The sequence below is a fragment of the Penicillium psychrosexuale genome (genome assembly GCF_028828465.1).
Source record: "Penicillium psychrosexuale strain IBT 29551 chromosome Unknown utg000004l, whole genome shotgun sequence".
NCBI lineage: Eukaryota > Fungi > Ascomycota > Eurotiomycetes > Eurotiales > Aspergillaceae > Penicillium > Penicillium psychrosexuale.
The window spans coordinates 7058368-7073021 of record NW_026643189.1 but is presented as its reverse complement, the minus strand read 5'-3'; the positions used below and the strand labels follow the sequence as shown (position 1 = coordinate 7073021).

The 14654-nt window shown below is 48.3% G+C and overlaps 6 protein-coding genes across 6 annotated transcripts; 4 read left to right on the top strand and 2 right to left on the bottom strand.

Annotated features, from left to right (window-relative positions):
- Positions 1–202: 202 nt before the first annotated feature.
- On the bottom strand, positions 203–3839 carry tof1 (putative DNA repair protein (Tof1); the record flags this gene model as incomplete). Its single annotated transcript, XM_057189454.1, has 3 exons — positions 203–1260; positions 1311–3684; positions 3753–3839. 3 exons carry the CDS (start codon positions 3837–3839, stop codon positions 203–205), a joined length of 3519 nt encoding a protein of 1172 aa, XP_057041157.1.
- A 790-nt stretch (positions 3840–4629) lies between these two features.
- Positions 4630–5700, top strand: N7518_008526 (3-hydroxyacyl-CoA dehydrogenase family protein; the record flags this gene model as incomplete). Its single annotated transcript, XM_057189453.1, has 3 exons — positions 4630–4758; positions 4808–4907; positions 4970–5700. 3 exons carry the CDS (start codon positions 4630–4632, stop codon positions 5698–5700), a joined length of 960 nt encoding a protein of 319 aa, XP_057041156.1.
- Positions 5701–7331: 1631 nt separating this feature from the next.
- On the bottom strand, positions 7332–8921 carry arp6 (actin family protein; the record flags this gene model as incomplete). The annotated part of the gene is made up of 4 exons (XM_057189452.1): positions 7332–7488; positions 7538–7600; positions 7658–8363; positions 8417–8921. The coding sequence occupies 4 exons, from the start codon at positions 8919–8921 to the stop codon at positions 7350–7352; spliced, it is 1413 nt and encodes a 470-aa protein (XP_057041155.1). The 3' UTR covers positions 7332–7349.
- A 1334-nt stretch (positions 8922–10255) lies between these two features.
- N7518_008524 (alpha/beta fold hydrolase) lies at positions 10256–11286 on the top strand (the record flags this gene model as incomplete). Its single annotated transcript, XM_057189451.1, has 3 exons — positions 10256–10621; positions 10702–11055; positions 11110–11286. The coding sequence occupies 3 exons, from the start codon at positions 10256–10258 to the stop codon at positions 11284–11286; spliced, it is 897 nt and encodes a 298-aa protein (XP_057041154.1).
- A 595-nt stretch (positions 11287–11881) lies between these two features.
- Positions 11882–13149, top strand: N7518_008523 (uncharacterized protein; the record flags this gene model as incomplete). Its single annotated transcript, XM_057189450.1, has 3 exons — positions 11882–12037; positions 12098–12576; positions 12636–13149. 3 exons carry the CDS (start codon positions 11882–11884, stop codon positions 13147–13149), a joined length of 1149 nt encoding a protein of 382 aa, XP_057041153.1.
- Positions 13150–13520: 371 nt separating this feature from the next.
- N7518_008522 (uncharacterized protein) lies at positions 13521–14624 on the top strand (the record flags this gene model as incomplete). Its single annotated transcript, XM_057189449.1, has 1 exon — positions 13521–14624. One exon carries the CDS (start codon positions 13521–13523, stop codon positions 14622–14624), a length of 1104 nt encoding a protein of 367 aa, XP_057041152.1.
- Between the last annotated feature and the right edge of the window lie 30 nt (positions 14625–14654).

Genomic DNA, 14654 nt, shown 5'->3' with positions numbered 1-14654 from the left:
CCTGGGGCTCGGCGTGGTTGTAAGGTGTCAGTTTGTCTATGCTGGATAGAACGATAACCTGCAGATAGGAAATATGAAATCGTAAAATTGTTCTCGTTGAGCTTAGGTATCCGATGCTTTACAATTCCGTTTCCATCTCAATGCCAAACGCCTCATCAGGTCATCATAATCGAAACATATCACAAATATCAAAGTGAGCTCACTATTCAGAGTCACTCTCAATCACAAATCCACCGCGCATACGTCTCCGGGCTAGAACCACAGGCTCATCTTCCGCGTCATCGTCTACAGAATCGGGCTCCGTAGCTTGGGGCTTGCTAGGATGATCTCGAGTGAAGGCGAAATCATCATCAAAAGCAAGATCATCATCACTTGACGTGGGACGGGTATCTTCGTCTTCTCCGGCGCCATGACTAGTAGAGATTCCTTGCTGGGAGTGAGATGATTGAGCGTCGAGTTCTGCCATGAGGATATCGCCATCCGCATCACTCCCAGCCTCGCTAGCAGCAGAACCAGAATCACGACGTTGTCGCTTGGATTTTGCGGCTGCAGAAGTACCAGTGTCGCTAGTTCGCTTGCGGGCGGCAGACTTCTTCCCTCTGCCCTTTCTAGGAGGCTCGACGGGTCCAGTGAGCAACGCCTTCTTGATTTCTTTTGCCTGTTGAATTCTCCGCTCTTCTTCGAGTCGGAAGAACTCTTTGTCGGCTTCTTCATCGCTTTCTTCGTCGCTGGCATGGATGAACAGATCACTCTTGATCTTCGCTTGGCGAGACAGTGCGTTTGATAGACGTGCATCGCGCCGCGCCTCTAGAGTTTCTTCATCCAGTGGCTCCGTTTCGGTAGTGGCTTTTTGCTTCTTCTTACGCTTCTTTTTGAGGTCATCCAGCGCACTAGACTTTGACCGCAGATTCGCTGGGAATAAAGGACCATCTAGAATATCCTCACCTTCAGACTCTGATCCGAAGTTAACATCAAGCGTGCCTTGAGTAGTGCTGCCGCGACCGCTTCCTCTGTGCTTTGGTTGGATCTGCTTGCGAGGATCATCATTGGCATCCCCGGAGAACGGGTTTTGAAGGGCTTTCAAGATTTCAGAAACCGTTTCACGCAACTCGTCGGACTTGAGAGACGCCGGGACGACCCAAGAGGCACCAAGCACATCTTCAACGCCGAGTCGCTCGAATCCGACGACGGTCATGAGCAGACGTAGCTTTGCGTTCGAGAACATGGCATTCTGAACAAACTCGTTCTTGCCTTTGACAGCTGTTTTGTTGTTAATATCAGTTGAGAAATAGGGTGTTGGGGGAACATACGAATCATCGGATTGGGAACGCCGGTAGTCTCGGAGTTCTCAGCGCGATTTACTTCTTCTTGGGTTTCCCAGTCCTCTCTTTCGGAGGCTGCAGAGCTCAAGATATCCTTGATCCAGGTAACCAGATCTGCTCTACCATCGAGAACAAGAGCACCAACCACGATGTGCAGTTTCGCTTCCCTTGTCGTCGCCTCCGTCGATGTAATCATGAGCTCCGGCGGGGGACGCTTATACGTGGAAATCGTTTGCTTTTCGTGTCCATATTCAAGGTAGTAGATAGTGGAGTTGATCTTGCTAAACAGCAATTCAGTGACCAAGGCAGGGCGCTGCTCAAGCTTTTTGACTAGTCGTCGAATGATTTGCCGGACCAATTCCTCCCATTCCTTAAAGATGAGCTCGTTTGAGTCCATGGGGCCTGGGCCTTTGATCATTCGATAGAAAAGGCCGATGATATCCACACGAAATAGCAAGACAGTCATCTCCTGCTTGAAGGCAATACGGTAGAAATATCGGTGGGCGCGTTTGAGCTGCTCAGGGTTGAGCTCTCGGTAGAATCCTGTGAATGAAATGAAGGTATCCACGCAGTTTTGGTTGCAAAATTTGGCTGAGAATCGCTTAAAGTCAAAGCTGCGTTCCTTGGTGACCTGGGCGGCTTCCTCCATATCTTCATCTTCAGAATCACGCTCCTCATCATCATCTTCTCCCTCTTTTTCGGCGACTTGAGCGGCCTTCTTTTGCTTCTTTTTGGCCTTTCGCCGCGAGCGGATTTGCATGTCGGCGTTGTCTTTGGAATACCGTTCCAGCATTCGCAGGAATACATGTGCTAACTCCGTGCAGGCATCTAAATAGCCAAAGCCTTGATCTTTGTATCCGCGCACAATAGTAAGGATCCGGTCATGGGTTGTTTCTTCGTAGAAAATGCGGTTTTGAATATTCTCCGCAATTTCCTGATCTTCTTCGAGCGGTGACACTGCCATTTCCTGGACAGTCAGCAGAATCTGGGTGAAGCAGCGCATCTGGGCATTGATATCTTCCCATTCCTTGTTGTCTAGGCTATTCTGCATAGCACGGTTCAAAGAAATGAACGTCTCTTGGTTCAGGACGCCAGCAACCAGACCATAGCTATCGGGTTCAATATCTTTGGTTCTTCCTCCATTCTGAGCTGTGCGATGACGGAGCTGTCGAGTCCGCCGTATGCGCTCCGCTTCAAGGAACCAACCCACTAGGTAGAAGAATTGGCGATGATTTATCGGTACGACACGCTCGGCTTCACGCTCGATTGCTTTTCGCACATGGGTGAATAGAGGATTGAATCCAGAATCCAGGAACTCCTCCACGAAAGTCCTCAGGTTCTTAGTTGCCTCGGCACTAAGGTGAGCTGGCATGTTGAAGTTATTATTTTGGTCCACATCTTCTTGTCTGCGACGAGGCCGAGGCTTATTCCACTTTTTACTCTCGTCCATCTTTTGTAGTGTAGTCTGGTCGTCGCGCAATACACTTTGTCCAGAGACAGTAGACATCTTCTCATCGTCTCGTTTGACCCAGATCATTGTACCGAATCTTCCATGGCGTGTAGGTGCATTCTTTGCGTATTCCCTCCGTACCAATGATTCTTTTCTCAGTAGATCGCCGAGTTCGTCGGTTCCCTTGGCCTTTCGCTGCTCATCGTCCATAAATAATTTCTCGACGTTGACACCCTTGACAATATGGAAAATTGTCTCCATCAGAGGAATATCTTGAAGGTTGAAGTCTTCGCCGACATTAGAGCACATAGTCAAAAGGAGTGCAAATGCATCTTGCTCATGGAAGGCGTTGATTGTCGCCGATCTGGATGTCTCCTCCTCGTCACCTTCTGCCGCAAGTCGGGTATTCGGGGATATGATCGCAATATTCCGCAGCAAGTACAACATCAACTTGAGAATTCCTTCGTCTCGGGTTCCACGTTCGGATCGAGGGGTGGCCATGCTTGGAAGAGAAATCCGAATGACTGCGCGAAGAATATTCAATCCTCCGGACCTCAGGATACCTCGCTTGTATTGCACCTGTGTCTGTTGGATGTAGGGGGTATGACGATGGTGGTTGACTGTCATCTGGCTATGGATCTCCACGGGCCATGTTAAGGGCACAAGAAGTTCCAAGCACGCCAGTGCAATCCTGGTCATATGTTTGCTGTTCTGCCCACTAGTCCACCAGAGCGAGAGGATTGGAAGCAGATCACCATTGATCAAGTTGGCCTCTCCAAGGCACCGCGCAACATCCATCCGGTTATTCTTTTCATCGTACAATTTCAACCAGCGTTTGATATCGCGTAGACATGCCAGCGCATCGTCTCCGAGTACGTATTGGTCGGCATCTTCGCCATTGAATCCTCCGAGCTGGATAACCAAGCGTATTAGCGAATTGACCCAGAGCCAGGGCAAGGAGAAAATAGAAGTGAACTCACAGCAGTAACCAGGCCGTAAACATAGTTGCGCACGTCTGGGTCCACGACTTGCACGTCGTGTCCTAGAGGAACAACCTCTTCATCCATGTTGGGCTGGTTTGAGACCCCATTAATTTGCTTCCCAAATCGGGTTGAATGGGAACGCGCCGACGCGTCGGTGTCGGCGCCTCGGAGAAACTGAATGCCGCCAAAATGCCGAAGATAACCGATGTTTACGCCGGATATCAACGGCCACTGCGGCAATATCGATATCTGGCAAAATATCAGATCTATAGATCTGAGTAGTAAGAGGTAAGTAACCCTTGAACTTGTTCTTACAGATGCGCATGGCTTAGTTACTCTAAGCCAAACTTGTACATCACTCCGATGGTTCAATCAAGTGCTCTATCGCTTGATCAACAAGCAATCATGACCATTTTCATCACTTTATTTGAATTTCAACGTACAAGATCTCAGATGTATTCTCAAGAACCTGGCCTGAATATTTCAAGAGCTATGATTTCTCACTAGACTTTCTCAAAAAAACTTCCAAGATTTTGGTTTTTGGAGTGCTTAAGCTTTGGGCTTGTTCCCCTTTCAGGGCCTTTCTTCTGAATGATATGGATAACAGGCAGCCCCATGATACGCAACATCAATCCTCGGCTCTGTTCTATATCCATGGATCTATAATGTGATCGCAAAATGAAGCCGGTATATTCGAAGAAGTCGTTATTTGCATGTGGAAACATCAAGGCGGTGAAATATATGCTTGATGGCCACTGTCGAGGGCCTTACAATGACCTCCGAAAGCACGTGAAGTCAGCAGTATACTTCCGCGCACTTATATTCTTCCCTCCTTTTGTTCTTTTTTCCCATAGCTCCAGAAACCACTGCAGCCATGCTTGCCTCTACTCTTCGCTTTGTTTCCCTCCGCAGAGGCCCTGCGGTGGCCCGCAACTTCTGCTCAACCTCTGCAGTCCGCGCAGCCGAGGTCAATTCACTGGGCGTTATCGGTGCGGGCCAAATGGTGTGTAACATAGAATATACAGCTACGCTGCAGGTCTAACACTTTTCAGGGCTTAGGAATTGCACTTGTCGCTGCACAGAATGCAAAGGTCCCGGTAACTCTCGTTGATACCTCGCAGGCCTCTTTGGATAAGGGCCTTAAGTTTGCCGGTACGCTTCCAGTTTATTTACTGCAATCGCCTGGAATTATCTGACATGGCATTGGATGAAAGATAAACTTCTCGAAAAGAATGTAGCAAAGCAGCGCCTCACTCAAGAGCAAGCTGATGAAGTCCGTGGGCTTATTACTACGAGTTTGACGCTGGAAGGTCTCTCCGGTGTCGACTTTGTCATTGAGGCTGTGCCTGAGATCCCGGATCTGAAGGCAAAAATATTTGCCAGCTTGGCCCAGATCGCCCCGAAGCATGCCATCCTTGCAACAAACACATCCTCCATCTCCATCACCAAGATCGCCTCTGCCACCAACACGGATCCTACTGACCTTCAGGCTTCGTCCCGGGTTATCTCAACCCACTTCATGAACCCTGTTCCCATCCAGAAGGGTGTGGAGATTATCCGAGGACTCCAGACCTCCCAGGAGACCACGGATACTGCCATTGCCTTCGTCCAGCGGATGGGTAAGGTGGCCTCTGTGTCGGCCGATACACCCGGCTTCATCGCCAACCGTATCTTGATGCCTTATCTTAACGAGGCCGTGATTTGTCTGGAGACTGGTGTTGGTAGTCGTGAAGATATTGACAGTATCATGAAGACTGGCACCAACGTGCCCATGGGCCCCCTCGTTCTGGCTGATTTCATTGGCCTCGACACATGCCTTGCAATCATGAACGTTCTTCACCAGGAGACTGGTGACAGCAAGTACAGACCTGCTGGTCTCCTGCGTCGCATGGTGGATGCTGGCTGGCTTGGCAAGAAGAGCGGCAAGGGTTTCTACGACTACTAGTTGCTGAGCGTATGAGAAGAAAGCATTTCGATCAAGATATCTTCCCTGCATTGTATTATTCTAGATTGCGATTTGCTGGGAAATAAATATTGATTACTTCTCCTCGTCCTTTCTCTAAGCCTCATCATCCCACCAATGAGGTTCATCTGCCGATTCCGCTTGCTCCATTGCAGCAACCAGCGTATTAAAATCAATATCCCCTCCGTCTGTATCCAGGTCTTCATATCCGCCACCGCGTGCAGGACATGCGCATCGGCCGCGTTGGCCACAAAGGTAACTTATTTACGATTAACGTTAACTTTTTGCCTAGGACTTGCATGCATGAACATACCAAAATTGATACCCACACCTGCAAATGATATGGTTACATCCATCCACCTTCTCAACGAAATACAGGCAATTAGAGCATCTCTGCCATTTATTCTCCTTTGCCAGTCGCAACGTCGCCTTCGTCTCAGAGTCATGGCTACATGACCAGGCGAGATGCAAAAAGTTCCCACACTTGTAGCAAACCTTTGCCCGGCAATGAGGACAGACACAATATCCTAACCGTGCCCCGGGACTCTTTGGGGGAATCCATCGGCCACACGTCGCCCGAGGACAGTACAAGCGCTCTAGAGGAGGGATGCTATTCTCTTCCCATCGAACGATATAGCGCTTTATGTTTCGTGGGCTCATCACTGCCTCAAGTGCTGTTGTGGGAATCTCTTGGAAACAACATTTTGCCGGGAACATACCCGGGCTGTTCAAGGCTGTCGAGGACATTCGACGGAGGCATGAGGGGCAGTATTGGTGCTGACAAGGAGCAGTGAATAAATTGGTCGTTGGGACCCTTTGAAAGCACCCTGTGCATCTATGAAGAGAATTAATGTATTGCTTTTCGATCGGCTTTTGATTGGCTTTGTGCTTTACTGACAGGCCTACTTCCTCGCTAACTTTCTTGGATGCAAATACTCGCTCCAAGTAGTCTAGGAGTTTTCGGATGGACGAGCGGCTCTTGGCCATTTTGCCGTGGATTCGGTTTCAACTTGGAGGATCGGTGCTGGGCCCTTCAAAAGGGGATAAAGTGCATGGCCAGATCTAAGAATCTGGGAAAGACGTCCTCTTATGTAGAAGTGCAGGGTGCACCTCATCTTTCAGGGACGGGATGTTTAGCCATGGATTAGTAAACACTATCTTCTTTCTTATTCCTGAAGAGCCCATGGTTAATTATGGGGTGACAGCTACATCCTAGGGGTTGCGGTCTTGTAGCCAGTGTATCAAGAGGGCTTCGGCGAGACCAACTCTTCTTGATGATCTCTTTTATTCCGTTGACTCGCAAAACAATGATGGAGATGACTTCGAAGTGCTCAATCTAATAGCCCTAAAAGTAGAGATGAACAGGGACCAGACGTGGATCCATGGATCTGGGGATTTCCCAAATAGGCAAGAACACGCTTTATTCCAACATTAGAGCGAATAATCACATCGTAATGTGCGGAGTACGGTGTTCTAGCCTTGAACTATTTTTATATATGCGTTCCAAAAGATTGCGTACATTGACCACTGACACTGAAAACTAGGGTATCACTAAATGCTATGAATGCTGCCGATTTCCGCCATTGTTAAAAAGAACTCCCATAATAAAGACTGTTCAGGCCACTGGGACCTTATACAAGGCCAGCAAATCGTCGAACAGCCCATCCTGACCCGTATTCTTGATATTCTTGGCGAGTGATGGATACTTTGCTGAGTTCCTCTCTGTTTGCAGCAAGGCGAGTGCCTCCTAGCCATGTTGAGTGAACAGGGCTATTGATGTTAGTACTTTCAAAATCAAGCCAGATGGATGACCACTCACTCCTTAGCCCGGCGTACTCTCACGACACATTCAGCAGAGGCAATCTGTCGCAATTCGGTTTCTCTATAAAAAGATAGTTCATTAGTAAAAACTTCAACCATTTAACTTTGGAGAACCCACAGTCTTTCCATAAATCCCGGGATCAAAGCATTTCCTCCGACAACGAGAACGTTCGCCAAGAAGGCAGAGTGCAGGCCAGTAGGCAGAACCGACAAACTTTGAAGAATCATATCGGGTATGCCGGCTGACTTCATACCAATATCCCCAGGGGTGAATAGAAGCTCCGGGACAGTAAAGCGCTCATTACCCAGCACCAGTACATCCTCCGACAACACTTCCGCGCTGAGCCCGGAAACCGCTCCTTTCTTCTTTTTAGCATGTAGAAGAGGATCATGCGGTCGAATGAAGCCCTTCTTGTTCGCATTCGGGTCTGGCAGTACATAGTCCAACACGATTCCCTCTTCGGGCCCACTCTGGCGCTTTCGGCGACTCTTCCATGCTTGCTCCAAGTCACCAGAAAAGTCATTGCTGACATAACAAACCGCCTCTTTTACTTCATTCATGATATATGATTCATCCACCATGTTGTATTGTCTCATTGACACAATCTCCTTCAGGTAATTTGTAAGGTGCTTGCCTCCAAGATCGAGTCTTCGGATTCCGCGTTGAAGCGCTTGGCCTTTGTAAACCGGGGTCACTGTGGTATGCGAGTAGCCAGAATCGACGACCAGTAAGCAATCTGCGGGCAAGATAGATGCGTCGGATGTATTGGAGAGCGGATCGCCGAAGAGAGAATGGATTTCGTTCCATGCGTTGAGGGTTGGACCTAGGATTTCAAGTCAGTACGAGATCATATCACCAAATATGAGACTACCGTACCCAAACATCTCGCGTATCCTCCAAATCCCCATTCCTCCATAACCATCTCATCGGTGTGCCGTTGTAAAATGGGCAAGGCGTTCGGCGCCTCAGTAAGCACAAGTGTAGTGTCTTCCGGGTCCGCGATGTGATGATTCCGATTCCGAGCCGTCACCTTCCCATCAAAGAAAGACTGGTCCCAAATCTCTCTCTCGGCTTCCCAGTTCACAACATATCCCTTCTCCACCGGGCGCCGAAACATCGCCTCATTCCAGTCATTGACTGTCGCTAGCTGGGCACCGATGACAATCTTGTTATCGCGGGTTCTGACGAGAGCATTGGGTATCGACGAGCAGGCGGAAACGCTTTCGTCGGAGGCCGAAGCATGAGAAGCGTAGCCGGCTTTGATCATGTACGCGCCATTGTCGATGACAAAGGTCTTGTCTGGAAGGTACCGCGACGTCTCCACGGGCTGTATTGGTGTTGCGGGCGTCCTTGGAGGGGCACGGGCCTTTGCTGCTACCATTATGGCTGGCAATGATGGACAAAAGGCTTTCAGCTTCTGTTAAGCTGGGATGCAATGATGAAGGTGTTTGTCTTGTTTGTTATTGAAAATTCCTGCTTAGGTAATCTGGTCACTTATCCATCCATAACTAACTAGCTCCGCCATGGTCTTGACGAAACAATTCGTCCGAGGCAAGTCATACCCTATTTACCAATGCGTTTACCAATGCGTTTACCGATGCGTTTACCGATGCGTTTACCGATGCGTTTACCGATCCATGCCTGGTAGAAATAAACCAAAGGTTAGGATTAAGTGCTAGAGCATGTATTAAGTATAATCCTTATATTGTCAGTCTCCCTCTCTCATGTTTAACTATTAAATTATCTCCACGTCTAAGAAAAGGTTCACTTAATTAAATAGTCTATTTTTATTAATTCCTACTAGTATATTGGCGGAGTAGTCCGTACAGGTTCTAGATATACAACATATGATACATCCTAACGGGTTGCTTTCGGCATTTCACCGATATCCAGACACTCTAAATTAGTAGTTGTAACTTTTGCGTTACAACCATCTGACAATACACCTTGAGAGGCGAACTCTATTGCCAATATAGTCCGTTTCTGGAGTTGAAGTTTTGTGGAACCCGAAAAGCCGTCCTGCCTAAACAAGCGGTTAATATAATCATGAATACGGAGTAGAGCCTGCTAAACGTCTCCAACAGATCCTTCACGCCCAGAGCAAGGGATAAGCGGATGCTCTATCAGATGATCTCCTGTCTGTACCCACCCGTGGACTCGTCTCGAAGCCAGTTCAGATCTGTTGGCTACGATGTCAGACGTATCTCCGCGCTTGTGGTTGCATGACATGCACAACTCCAATTTCGTATCTGAAACCGCTAACGGTATGTCCCAAAATACCTCAATACGCGGATGGTGAATCGGCTTTTAGAGGGTGAATGTGCCAGTAATCTCTCAAAAAACTTCCGGCCCCACTACCGAGCAGCCTTAGTACGGAGTTATACTTTGTGTGAAGAAGTCTAGCAAATCCCGACAACCCGGTCTGTCGAAAGTGACTCCACAGGACTGTCAATTGAAGATCAATCACTAATTTAGGCCGAAATGCCGAGAGCGTTGCCCAACTCTCGGGATTGACATGCTCCATACGGAGAATGAAGAACGGAATACATTCTACAGACGTAAAATAAAAAATTAAAAGAAAAAAAAAAGATAGAGGGGCTCACTTGCCTGAACCCCTTAATCGGCATAATGACTTGCTTTCCCCCCCTTCCAAAAGTATATTATTGCACAACATAGATAATTCACATTCATCTCAAGACCGCTGGATATTACGAAATGGCTGCCCCTCAAACCGTCAAAGTTCCACACCTTGGTGGCATCAAGGCTGGATATGCCTTCTCTAAGAATCATTATGATCCTTCCAAGCCGACATGTGTGCTCATGAATTCGATGTGCATGACCGTGTCTCTCTACGATGATCAATTCAACAATCAAGTTTTGACCGATGCCATGAATCTTCTGGCCATCGAGCCATTAGGCCATGGCTCGACCAGTTCTCCCTCGGAACACTTTACGTACTGGGATTCTGCTCAAATGGCCCTGCAGGTTATGGACCACTTTGGGATCCAGAAAGCCTTCGTCCTGGGGACAAGTCAGGGAGGATGGATTGTGACTAGGATGGCCCTTCTAGCCCCGGAGAGGGTAGGTCTAAGCCCTGGGGTTAATGCACTGCTGATTAAGCCTCAAGACAAGCCAAACCAATGGTATTAACTTATTGCCAGATTCTCGGTCTCATGCCCCTCGGAACCTCTATGGATTATGAATCCTCGGATTCTCGCTCCAAGGGCTGTTGGGATCCCGCTGCCAATCTCACGGTGTTTTATGAGAAGTGGACCACTCCCTCGGCTACACCCGACTTTGTTGTGGATGACGTCTGGTGCGGATTGGTGGGGGGAATCGGCTTTGGTTCCGCTGCCACCGAAACCAAATCCGCGTTCTGGACCCAGACATTGAAGGAGGTGTATAAGGGTGATGAGGGTCGAAAGAAGGTTCGAATGGCGCTCAATTGCCTATTGGAGAGGGATGGACTTCTGCTTCGGATCGGAGACATCAAATGTCCTGTTTATTGGCTACAGGTGAGTCCTATGTTCACTGATTGTAGATGATTTGCGCATTAACGCCTCCATAAGGGAACCGAGGATACTCCCTTTGGGACGATCGTTCCTGCAGAACACATTAAACGTTTCACCTCGTCTGTGGAGGCTAAACTTGTGCTGATTGAAGGGGGTGCGCATTACTTGAATGCCACCAACCCAAAGGAGGTGGATGAGGCTCTTCTAGAGATGGTAACAAAGTACAACCACTAGTATACTGCTATTGTACGGAGTACTTTGTATAGAATCGAGGATATGGAAAGCTAACAAACGCCACTGAAGGACCCGGTCAATAGTTTTAAAAATCAATATTTTAGACTAGTATTCACCATTTTTTGACTTTCTTTTTTGGGGTTTTTCTCGTCCTGTCACTATCTGCTCCGTAACTTTCCTTGTTTAATAGAGTGGGCCTTGTTCATATTGCCTGCCAAAACCTTCGTAAAATGAATTCAAACCCCTGTATCCACGTGGATCTTTTTACTTTGGATCTGCAAGCCGTTATTTACTTAATTCCTACAGTCTATTTTACGTGTTATGATACATATTAATGATACATACAACATAATGTATTACAGAATGGTGATATCAGAGGCCTAACCCGCTGTGGGCCAACCACAAAACTAAGTTCAGACTCCAGTTAAACGTTCAAAAATGGAATTTATGAAATATTACGAGGCGTGTATTCGACACACAAATATGGAGCTTTTCCGTGCAGAAACTCAGCCGCGTACTCCGTACTCCATACATAAGGTTTTATTGCCCAACTTTTGCTGAATTGTTCGATGTCTACCTCCTTGAACTGGTCGTCATGGAAAGCAACCAGGACAGTCTGCAGCCATGGTCTGTAGCAACTACGGCCTCTGTCACGGTGCTGGCCTTCGTGACGGTTTGTCTTCGACTACTCGCCCGGTATGAGCGGATGCAAAAGCTGTGGTGGGATGACTATATGGTCATGTTTTCTATGGTTAGTTCGACTCTCGCACTCTAGTGATTCCCAACCGCATGGTTTCTGATCAAACATAAGCTATGGAACTTCATCGTTGTCGGATTCATCTACGCCATGATTCATAAGGGAATGGGGCTCCATGCGGGCACTATTCCAGTGGAAAACGTGATTATGATTGCAAAGTTTCTTGTTGTGGCCGAAGTTCTCTACGTGTACAACCTGGTGTGGACCAAATTGAGCATTCTGCTCATGTACTATCGGATCTTCCGCTTTCCTTACTTCAAGACATGGGCATATGTCATTGGGCTCTTTATTATCCTTTGGGTTATCTGTATAACCTTTCTCTTCATCTTTATCTGCGTCCCTGTCCAGAAACTATGGTATCCCCAGCTCCCAGGCCGGTGCATCAACCAAGTTGCTACATGGGTCGCCAACGCCGTCTCAACGATCGCAACTGACGTTGCCATTCTATTCCTTCCAATTCCACAAGTTTGGAAGCTCCAACTTCGAATTTCTGAAAAGGTAGCTGTGTTAGTTGCCTTCAGCTTGGGATTCTTGTAAGCCACTAACATTTCCAAACCGAAATATCGTTTTCTAACCAATCTAACTTCAACAGCGTCGTCTTCGCCTCCGCCTACCGTTTCTCAGTCCTCTTTAGCTACAGTTCAGCTGATTCCTCCTACACCCTCGCCCAAACAGTTGGCTGGACCGCGATCGAAATGTCCGCCGGCATCGTCTCGGCCAACCTCCCAACCATTCGCCCTGCTCTCCGTTTCATAGCACGCATGCTGGGTATCAGCGGCACCATGATGGCTCTCTTCAGAAGTACAAACAGAACAAATGCCAAAACCACGGATGCTACCACTCAGCCTTCAGGAACAGTGGAATCCACTTCCACCATCATGCAGCACAACAAGAATCCGAAACGACATTCTTTCTACCACTTACCAGATGATCCTAACTCCCCGGGGGAACAGCCACGAATGGATACCTCGTTCAGGCCGGACTATGATCAAGGGAAGACGTACACCAATGTGTTGGGTCCGAGCGCTGGTGATCATTCTGATGGGGATGAGATTCCCCTAACAGAGATTAGAGTCGACAAGGAATTTACCCAGCGAGTATCATAAATATATATGACCTTAGAATTTATCTTTACCCAGACTACATGCTGAAGGGAATGACTATTATAATTATAATTATATTGGGATTTCGGGAATACCGCGGAGATGTTTAGCTTAATATATACGCATGATTTACATTGTAGGGTAAAGGTATATCGGCAAAAGGTAAACCGACTTGTCGATGCAGCGATGCAGCGCTATACAATAGAGAGCACGTGATGGGACTCATAATTACCTATGTTGTACTCCGTAGCTTTGACATAGAAACCACAGGTGACCCCGCAGAGCCCTAATCAGCCCCGCGATAATTATCGCCCAAATTTTTTCTCTACTACACTCCCCTTCAATCCGCCCTTGGCCAGCCCACGACCCTCACAATGTCCACACAACTATCCGCCATCCTCGGCACAACCTTAACCCTCATCAGCCAATTCCAAACAGCCCTTACCACGCTCCCAACAGCCGCAACTGAAGCCGCAAAAGATGCCGAAGCCCTGCCCCTACTAGCGGCCTCCTCGAGCGCGCTCAAAGCACACGTCACGAAACTCTCCCTGCTGACTATTACCTCGCCCTTCACGCATTCCGCTGTCAGCACCGTGCTCCGAGAGCTCAATGAATCCGTGCTGCCGTCGCTCGTGACCGCATCCCTTCTCGTCACACCGGCGCAATACACCAAGGCGTTTCACTCCGAGGTCTTGGTACTTGTCAAGACGACTCTGACGGAATTTTCGGCACTGGTTCGGGAGATCAAGCTCGTTGGAGAGAAGAAAGACCAGGAGAAGAAGGATACAGGGAAGGAGAGCGGTGTGACGAAATCCGAGAAGGATGCTGTGATGCTCGCTACGGGCCGTGTCTGGGATGCGTGTGATTCCACGACCGATGTTGCGAATAAAGGGGTTGTTGGGTTTGTTATGCGCCGCGTTGAGCAGTGGAGGGACCTGGTTCGCGACGCGGTAGAGGAAATCGAGGACTGGGATCCGGAAGAAGAGGACGATGGTTTCTTGGATGATGTTCTCAGTGATGATGGGAAGGGCGGAGATGATAAGGATGAGGATGATGACGAGGATGATGAAGAAGAGACCGCTGCCCTCCAGGAACACAAGAAATCTACTCTCCGTTTCCTCAAGCCTATTGCCCAGGTTTACCCAGCTATCATCAACAACCGGCTGAAGAACGCCGGAAATGCGCCGTTGGCTTCTTCGTCGGGTGTCAAGAAGCTGGATTCCTTGATGCTGAACCTGCAAGCTATCCCGGACGATGTCGACGAGGCAGCTGGCGCGTTGTACGAGGCCAATTTTGAAACCTCTGCTCAGTATCTACAGAAGACGAAGAAGTGTGCCACACAAGCGGTGGAGCTGGTCGCATCACCCTGGGGCGCTGCAGATGTTAAGGATGATGCACCTGCCGACAAGTTCACTACATGGTCGAAAACGTGGCTCAAGGTGATTGACGAGGTCAGCAAGTCAATTGTAAAAACCTGAATGTGATTATCCATCACAAAGCTTCAAAGA